The sequence below is a fragment of the Dermacentor albipictus genome, chromosome 2, assembly GCF_038994185.2.
Source record: "Dermacentor albipictus isolate Rhodes 1998 colony chromosome 2, USDA_Dalb.pri_finalv2, whole genome shotgun sequence".
Classification (NCBI taxonomy): domain Eukaryota; kingdom Metazoa; phylum Arthropoda; class Arachnida; order Ixodida; family Ixodidae; genus Dermacentor; species Dermacentor albipictus.
The window spans coordinates 202,868,615-202,877,748 of NC_091822.1; the positions used below are offsets into that span (position 1 = coordinate 202,868,615).

Below are 9,134 nucleotides of genomic sequence, written 5' to 3' on the forward strand. Positions count from 1 at the left end.
TTATGAGGATGCACGTGCCAAAACCACTCCGGAATAATTTTGACACTGCGATGCTTTTTTAATGTGTCCCAAAATCTAAGTGCATGTGCATTTTCTATTTCGGCCCTGTCGCAATGCGGATACCACGGTCGAGTTTAAATCCGCAATCTCTAGCAATGCTATAGCTGCAAAGCTACAGCAGCGGGCACAGAACTGTTGATTTTACGGTCGAACGCTTCCATATATTGTTGCCTGGACTGTGCCTTACGCTTCAATTAATCCAGTTCTGCTTCTGCACGCCCTGCCTAATTTGATATGTTTGACATAATTTGACATATTTGCATGGTGTTTATTTTTCAGAAATACCAGGAATGTACTGTACCATACTTTGAACTTATATATATATATATATGTATATATATAAGCTCATCCAGTTTCTCTACAACCACTGTCGCAACTCCAGCAATTCATGCGACACCTAGCGGCAGTAGGGAGAAACGAAATACGGAGGTCCAGTCGCCGTGTGTGCCGTAGAGGCTGCTGTCGCGGACGGAAGAATGAAGCTGCTAGCAAAGAAAAAGCGAACGGCCAAGCAGTTCTGCTGTGTTCCTCGGTGCGTGCCAGCGAGATGGAAGGACAGCGATATTTCCGTTCACGCACTTCCCTCCGAGTGGAAAGGCTGAAGCCGCAGAACCAGCTGGATCGCTAACCTCCGCATCGGCAAGGCTGTGACGCTTGCAGTGACTGTTTGCTCACGGCATTTTGCACGGTATAATTTCTCCTTACCATGTGAGACACTATTGTGAACTTGTGAACTCGACCCTAATGCATGACCATTGTGCGTGTCCATTATACATGTCGCTGTGTCACCTTATGTAAACACGTTTCGCATTGCGGGCACTGGCGATTGGGCTATGCATTATTTGCTGCATGTTAGCCGCAACGCGAAATTCGAGCACAGGTTCGAGACCTGTCACAGCGGTTTCTCCGAGGAACGTCTCTTCTGCACTCGTTAACCACATTGGCTGTAATTAGAGCTCATGTTCGACGCTTCACAGCGGTTTCTGCGAGCAACGTCACCTCTGCGCTCGTTGGCTACACCCGGCTGTAACTCGGGAGGCTTTTGATGCCCAGCACGTCTCGCGCAACTTATACGGGCGTCGGAGATTCAAATGTTTACGAATGATGTACTAGCAAGTTCGGGAAGTGTTGAGTGTAAACGTGCCACGTATGTGGCATGCTAAAGCGGAATAAATATCATGCGTGATGCGGATGAACTTGCAGCACAGGCGCACTGCACGCGGGCAGCTTCCCAGCGCGACTGATTACGAATTTGCCACTTGCACTTGAGAATCTCCGACGTGCTCAAGAGTGGCCATATGACACTGGTATTTTGCACCGACGGCGAGCCTATCACGTTCATTGCAGAAGTTTGCCACTTACGCGACAGCCACATGTCAATTTTACACGCGTTTGCTATTTTCGAGGAAAATTTACGGCGTCCGCCGTCTACTGACGTGTCGCATATGTATGTGCAGTATTAGTACCTAAGCTAGCTTTATCTGTGTTATTAAATCATCCCCAAGTCAGTGGCAAAACTACTCCGGTCATGTGGTGGTGTTTGCACCTGTGTACTTTGCGTTATGAGCAGCTTTCAACTACGTTTTGCAGATGCTACATTCGGTGTACAACGTTGCATAGCCTTGCACACTCAAACTGTGCTTCATTTCCTTGCAAATGTTTTTTTATAAATATTGTGGCCTTGTTTCTGAGGTAAAAAGAAAAAATTCTGGGTGCAGCCCATATTGAGGCACAATAAAGCATAAACAATTCATTTATTTTTTCAGATGTAGCATGTCAAAGACAGCGGCTGAAAAAAATGCAGTACCAACTGAAAACCTGCCAAGGACGTCATGTTATGATGAGAACAAGGATGCTCATATGAAAGAGCTTTCACTGGCAAGACTTCGCCGACGTGTGTATCGGTCAGCCAGAGTAAGTTAATTTGACTACATGGTGCAGCACTTATATGCTTATGATACATACACCATGTCTACAAGCATGCAATAGATGTCAACACCTTTTAATGCATTACAGAATGAATCAAGCAAAGAAACTGTTGCCTCCCCATTAGAAGCAAAGGTGTTGCCCCATGCACCTGTCAGCACGACCACCATGGTAAATTGGCTGCCTGCAACTTGTGCACACATTGCTTCACCACTAATTCCTTGGGATTAAACTCTGACATTGCAGGACGATCTCCCATCCCCTGACCGCAACAGCATGGACCAAATAAGTGACAAAGGAAATATGGTAATTTCTTTTTGAAGTTCAGTGTTTGACGGAAGCCCGTCTGGTCGGGATGAAACATGGTTAAAAGGGTAAACAAAAACCCGGGGCACTTCGCCGACAAAATAAAGATTTAAAAGAAAAGAAGACGTTTCGGCTCCCACACGGGAGCCTTGTTCACAGGTAAAATAAACAAGGGTGCTCGGGCAGCTCGCTTAAATAGTCTAGAACACGTGACGCAGGCAGCGCGCATACACTGACGGCAGATTGCCATCGCTCCTGTTCAGAGTGTGAGGCGTAGTCTGGATCATGAGGGACTGAAGATAAAGGCGTCGAGATAGCCCTTTTTCCCTGGCAATTTCTTTTTGTACATGTATGTGTTGTGGTAGCTGTCTTTACCTAGACGGTGGCATGCTTTCTGGATTTACATCGTAAAAGCATTGTAGCACGTGGTGTGTGATGGGTGCACATTAATTGCAACTTGTGCACACATTGCTTAACCACTGGTTTCTTGAACTGAACTCTATCTGACATTGCAGGACGATTTCCCATCCCCTAACAGCATGGACCAAAGCCTTGAAACACCATAAGGGACAAGGACATAGCAAATATGGCAATTTATTTTTTCTATATATTTGTGATGTGGTAGCTGTCTTTACCTAGCCGGCAGCATGTTTTCTGGATTAACTTCGTGAAAAGATTGTGGTGTGTGATGGGTGCAAATTAACTGATGCAAAAAGCCTGGCTTTCCTACTTCCAACATTGAATTTAATACATTGATGTGCATTATTGGAATGACAAAAAGAAGCTGCATTTCGCGTCAGATATGTCAGACATTACAACTCTTGCTTTTGTTTTGTGACAGGAATGTGCTTGCCAACCTGGCCTCCGGACATTAATGGCAGAGAAGAGAAGAAAAAGACGTGGCAAATTTCCTACTAGAAATGGCTTCACGGACAAGGCTTACAGAAAGCATGGTTGCCCAAGTGACATCGGGTACTTTTCCACAGAAGTTTGTGAACACGATAAATAGTAGCAACGTAAATACATTCACAGGCCTGCCATCATTCGATGTTCTGAATGCTCGTGTGACGTGCTACACAAAAATTCATCCACTTTCAGGACGGCACCAGTTATGTGCAAAAACAATTGCACAGACATTGGTGAAATTGAAGCATATTTCCACTGCATTCTTGAGTCACCTTTTTAACTGTTCTCTAACTACATGTAGCAACATAATTGCAGAGACTGCTCAGTTGATGTGTGAAATTTTAAAAGTAACTGTGGCTGTGCCACCAAAAGATGAATTCTAGTGGCACGTTTGCATATTCGGCATTAGGTGATTCACCTGAAGTCGTGCCATGGCTGGCGATATTGCAAGTAGCCTGTACTGCATAGAGGCATTTGTGCGTGTGACCATGGTTCCATCAAAGCGTGGCGGCCTTGAGAGTAAGTGCGGTCTTCTGTTTGGAAATCCAGCATTTTTTATGCCAATCAGCCACTTCATACTTTTCAGACACGGTCGTTGCCATGTGATCTACATGCTGCACTTGTTTGCATTGGCCAAACCTGCAGACTTCAACTTCAACACACTTTTTGTAAATTAGCAATGCACATTCTTTTGCAACTTGTATTCTTCATTGAAGTGCTGATTTACACTACGCATTCTGATGCAAGTTTTCATCTTATGGTATTCCGAGATATTTGCAGTTCACTTATGATCTGTGTGCATAGAGTTGTGGTTATTCTTCAATGGCTGTTTGTTGTCCCTTTCCTTACTTATATTTTTTCACAAAATAAACCACATGCACTCAATATTTTGTTCACTGTACTTGCCTCATACGTTTTACTCAAGCCCATTTTTGTTGCACTTTAGCATATGAGGGTATATCTGGCCAAACAGAACATGAGAAGTAACATGGAACAGTGTCAAACCTGCATACGATGAGTGTTTAAAAAGTTTGGCCACCAGAGTTGAGTACTCTGAAATAATGGTTTGATTCAAATGACCCCAGCTGGTACATGTACCATAATTTATGCTTCTTCCCAGTTTGTTGAATACAGTGCAAATGGCTGTCCTGGGAAGCATAACTAAACCACTGGTAATACAACATGGGGAGACACTTGTGCAGACTTAACATCAGTGAATGATAATTATTGACCTCCAGAGAGCATATAGAGCTGTCCTTACTATCAACATATCAATAAATGGAAAGTAAGTGACATAAAAGTTTAACATGCACTTAAAGCACTTAACAAACACTTAAAGGGGCACTGAAACACTTCCGACTGATCATAGTTACCTCACTACAAAAGGACACCGCCTGCTGCAAAAATTTTTCGAATCATTGAACTGTAAGCGGAATTAGTAGTTATTGCACTGATGCATTGCTTTCTCCTTTCGCCTCAGCTAGTGTGCTGGAAGCTACACGGTGCATGGCAAGGTAGCAAGGTCCTGGTCAAGTTTTTTTTTTTACACATTGCTACTTGTGGTTCAGGCATGTGTGGCACTCTCTAAACGCGAGATGGACGCCTGGAGCTACATCACTTACAGAGACCAATAAATACACACGGCTGTCTGATCATCCTGCGAACAGAGCTTGTGGTGGTCGTGGTATCTATATTATGCGGCATGCCAGTTTCAGGGCCCCTTTAAGAAGGGCACTAACAAAGACAACAAAAGTTGGTTTCATGAGTTCTGCCTGAGTCGCCACTGATATCACGCAGTTGCTCGAGCACAAATTGTGAAACAATAACGTATGAGCCATAGGAAACGAACAGTCATGTCGGCAAAAAAAGAAAAAAAGCAGGATATGTATTGTGATAGGTAACCCCAAGCGCCACAGCACAAGGTGAAGCTAAGTTGCAGTTCGGCACATAATAGGACCTCTTCTGCTTACAACGGTGCACGCACATGAACATTTCACTTTACTACGATCTTTGCAATATGAACAGCATTGAAACGCAATGTAGAGATTAAACATTAAAGGGACTGACAACTACACCAAATGTTCCAGGATAAGGTGCCAGGAGAAACAGCCGAGATGTGCTTGCACTTTTGCGACAATCCAGCAGTGCACGAACACTTTGCCTCCACGATCGATGGGTCCCGGAATGCGTCGGCGATTCTCACCACAATCTCGTGCGGGTCCGCTGTCACGCCGGAGGTTTGCACACACGCGCGACCACTTCTACTTAATTACTCTTTGTACCACTGGTACCGACTAAAATGAGGTGCTCGGCGTCCACTACCCGTTCTCCCCCAACAAAACAGCGCGAATTAACATCGCAGTGCAACAAACTTAAAGTTTTCACCAAGGAAAGCGTACGCGGGGACCTCCGTAAAGCCGCCATACTGCACAGTGTAGCCAGACCAGGTCAGGCTTCGCAGCGCCCCCTAATGTTGATTTGAGTTGCGAATAGTAGTAGGCTATGCAAATGTGGGTAGGGTACTTATACTAGTACAAATGTGAATAACGCCCAGCATTCACCATAAAGACGCGTAAACCCGCAAAATAAAATTGAAATAAGGTGTATCTCACAGGTACGCCTGTCAGATACACCTCTCCTTAACATGGCAAACAAGGAACCACATCAAATGGACTCGTGAATGAAAGTGCAGGAAGAACACTGCCAAGAACAAGTAAACAAGCGATAGTGTAAAACAAAGATTTCTAGTAGCGTTTTTTGAATTAGCTCTGGCAGAATTGTGGAGAAATATATATTTTCGGAACAATCACAGTTTTTTTTGTATCCCTCGCTCAGTGCTCTACCAAGTTAAGTGCCAAAACCGACTCGTGTCATTTGGAAAGTTGTGTAACGTTGCGTGGTGCTACATTCGACTGGTGGGGGCTGGCGATCTTCGGGGAAGCGACCATCGGAAAGGCGTCACCATGTCTGCTGCGACGACTCGCTTTGAAGGGATGACAATACATCAGTTCCCAGCCCATCGGCGCCACCATGGCTGCAGCGGAGACTCATTTTGTAAGGAGGACAATGCGCCGCGTCCCCATTGGAATGGCGCCGAGATGTCTAGACGCAGTCGGTGGAGCAAGTATTGTTAGTGTGTACGCCTACACCGTCGCAGTCTGTTTGGAGTAGGAGAGCTCCAGGAAGATGTTTTTCGGTGCCATCTCACGCAGCTTAGAAGTCGTCAGTCAATGGACAGACTCGGCAACCACTGTCTGCAGAGTCGACTCAGGGATATAGGGGCACCTGCTCACGGCAGCATTGTGTGCGAGAACCCTCTTACCTCGGTGTGGTCAGTGAAACCTGTGCGGAAGTGAGTGTGTAAACCCTCGAGCCCCTTCAAAGGCAGGTGGGCGACGATGACTTTGGACACTCCCATCGGTCGAAAGTGGAACGACCGTTTTCCTTCACCTAGGGATCTGGGGAGCACAGAGTGTTTATAAGCAGCTGTGGCGTGGCTGCTGAGTGTGCATTCCTCTTTGAGTCATGCTAGACTGATGATCTGAAACATTCTCATGTAGATACTGTAAATAAATCCCATATTCCTCGTTCTCGATGAGAACAAGCCTATCCCTTCAACAACATCCTCAGCGTGGATAAGTTGGACGACGGCATGGGCCAGCTACCATCTATTTCATGCCCGACCCCAACCATCACAGTGGCCACCAGTCCCATACAACCGTATAGGCACAGGATGCTGCGGCTCTAGACGTATTGCGCCCACTGCGGAAGGTTAGAAAAATATCCACATTAGCACAGCAGAGAATGGTGGCTACGTCAGGTGGCTCGACTGATAACTGAAGAAACGTCATTTAAAACATAAGGAATTATTCTCTACTTCCTTTCTAAATAAAGACATGTTGATCTATAAACATTTTTACAAAAAAGAACAGTTAAATTTGTTACTTTTCGCTTTTCCTTCCTGTCTGGCTGTTGCTTTGGCTCTCTCCCTTAGTAGATCGCTTAATTTCTCTACTCCTTGCCACTCTTGTTCCCAGTTGCCAACTTTGCACGAAAAGTGCTGTATAATTAGGGAAAAAACCAGAGGAGGTAACGGGTGACAGTCATATATCGCTTTTGGGTTTAACGGTTATTGCAGGGTTTGATGATGGACGCTGTTTCGCATTATTTTATTTTCCACCTTGTCTAACCCATATCGCAAGTGTATGATTTCGAGGATCTGCTAGCGTCACGACGAGCCATCGCCCAAGGAAATAATGAAGCAAAGGAAATGTTAAACAGAACTGGTGCTTGCTTCGGCCACGACCTGTTCCACGAGCATACAGGCCAGCTTACTACAAACCGAAGCCCTTTCCTGGTCCCTGGATCAGTCTAAACAAAGGTTGAACTAATGAAGCAACAGCAATGCACATGACCGTTGAATAGATGTTGACAACTGAACGCATCTTGAGTTCATTGCGGGAGCACCGAATCGATGAGAAAACTGGCCTTCACATCCCGGAGATGCCGATAACTACCACCATCCAAAAGGAGTGAAAAAGGCAACAAAATGTTGACTGCAGAATAGCTGTCAAGTCTCAAGATTGATTTGGCAGCGCTTTAGAAATGTATTTGAGGAGTGGTGGCATGGGCGGGGTGGGAGGGGGTATGCCGCTTAACTTTTTAAAAAAAATTTGGGGGGAGGGGGGCCCTTGGGTAGGGGTTTTCTGATAGTAGGGTTTCCTTTGCCTTCACACGTCATGTATTCTCAGGTCCCCATATTTTGCAAGTTTCCTATCACTCAATCACACTTTCGGCATTGTGGGCGTGCTATATTGCCACCTGCAGTAGGGGGCACAGTGATAGAGGCAGGAAGGACAAGAAGGACGAAGCGCGCATGCTACCCCCGCTCGCTCGATAGCCAGGTCGCACCGCCGTGTTTTTCGGGAGCCATCTGTCTTCATTAAACATAGTGAGTCCTCTTTGAAGTCACGTGACAAAGTGGTGGAGGTGCTGGGTGTGCCAATAGAGACTCGATCCCCTCTATCAGGCCAGCCGAAGGATCAGGGGACTGGCTCTGGAAGACAACACATCGATTCCAACCACCTCAACTGGTATGGATAGCGTGATGACGACAAAGTACACACTTCAGAACCCACGGGTTCCAAAGTTGTTTCATGGCGACATGTTCAAAGACGTCAAAGACTGGATGGCTTACTTTGAGCACGTGGCCGACTACATCGAATGGGAAGACATGACTAAACTTACAAACGTATTTTTTGCCTGGTGGACAGTGTGCGTACGTAGTTTCAAAACCGTGAGGAGCAACTGACGTCGTGACCTGAGTTCCACCGTCAGCTGCTAGACACATACGCCAGTGCTGATCGTCGCGAACGAGCAGAACAAGTGATCAAGGCCCGCATCCAGCTTCCCAATGAAAGTGTCACCACGTTCATCGAAGACATGACATGCATCTTCAGATGAGCAGCCCCAGGAATGACCGCGGACAAGAAGTTGCGTCACCTGATGGAAGGAGTGATGCAGCAGCTCTTCGCTGGACTTGTGCGGAGCCCTCCAAAGACTGTCGCTGAATTTTTATCTGAGGCTGTAAGTATGGAGAAGGTGCTTCTACAAGCGGCAAGTGAACGTGACATCCCCTTCCGATATTTTCACGGCCACCGGAAGCAACGATGACAACCTCTGAGAACTGATTAGCACCGTTGTGCGCGAAGAAATGCAGAAGGTTTACAACGCGTTACGGGCTACAATGAGCTCCATTGTGAGTGTTGTAAAAGATGAAGTGCACTAAGTGCTCCGGTCCACCTTTCCTCTTGTTAACACTGCACCTGCATCAACTGAACACCGCTGTGCGACCTAGGCAGAGGCCTTCACATTCCCTGCTCCATCACCGTCACTGTTTGTTCATGCCACTTATCCGGTTGCAATTTCACCAACCC

The 9,134-nt window shown here is 46.1% G+C and overlaps 1 protein-coding gene across 1 annotated transcript; it reads left to right on the top strand.

Annotated features, from left to right (window-relative positions):
- The first annotated feature begins 462 nt into the window (after positions 1 to 462).
- On the top strand, positions 463 to 4,083 carry LOC135897322 (uncharacterized). Its single transcript, XM_065425923.2, has 5 exons — positions 463 to 748; positions 1,827 to 1,974; positions 2,077 to 2,157; positions 2,233 to 2,292; positions 3,134 to 4,083. Exons 2-5 carry the CDS (start codon positions 1,834 to 1,836, stop codon positions 3,299 to 3,301), a joined length of 450 nt encoding a protein of 149 aa, XP_065281995.1. The 5' UTR covers positions 463 to 748; positions 1,827 to 1,833; the 3' UTR covers positions 3,302 to 4,083.
- Positions 4,084 to 9,134: the final 5,051 nt, after the last annotated feature.

Bases quoted from the DNA above. Each gene is read 5' to 3' on its own strand.
- LOC135897322 (XM_065425923.2), top strand. From the start codon at position 1,834: ATGTCAAAGACAGCGGCTGAAAAAAATGCAGTACCAACTGAAAACCTG. The intron at 1,975-2,076 runs GTAAGTTAATTT...AATGCATTACAG, and splicing joins GTGTGTATCGGTCAGCCAGA to AATGAATCAAGCAAAGAAAC. The intron at 2,293-3,133 runs GTAATTTCTTTT...GTTTTGTGACAG, and splicing joins TAAGTGACAAAGGAAATATG to GAATGTGCTTGCCAACCTGG.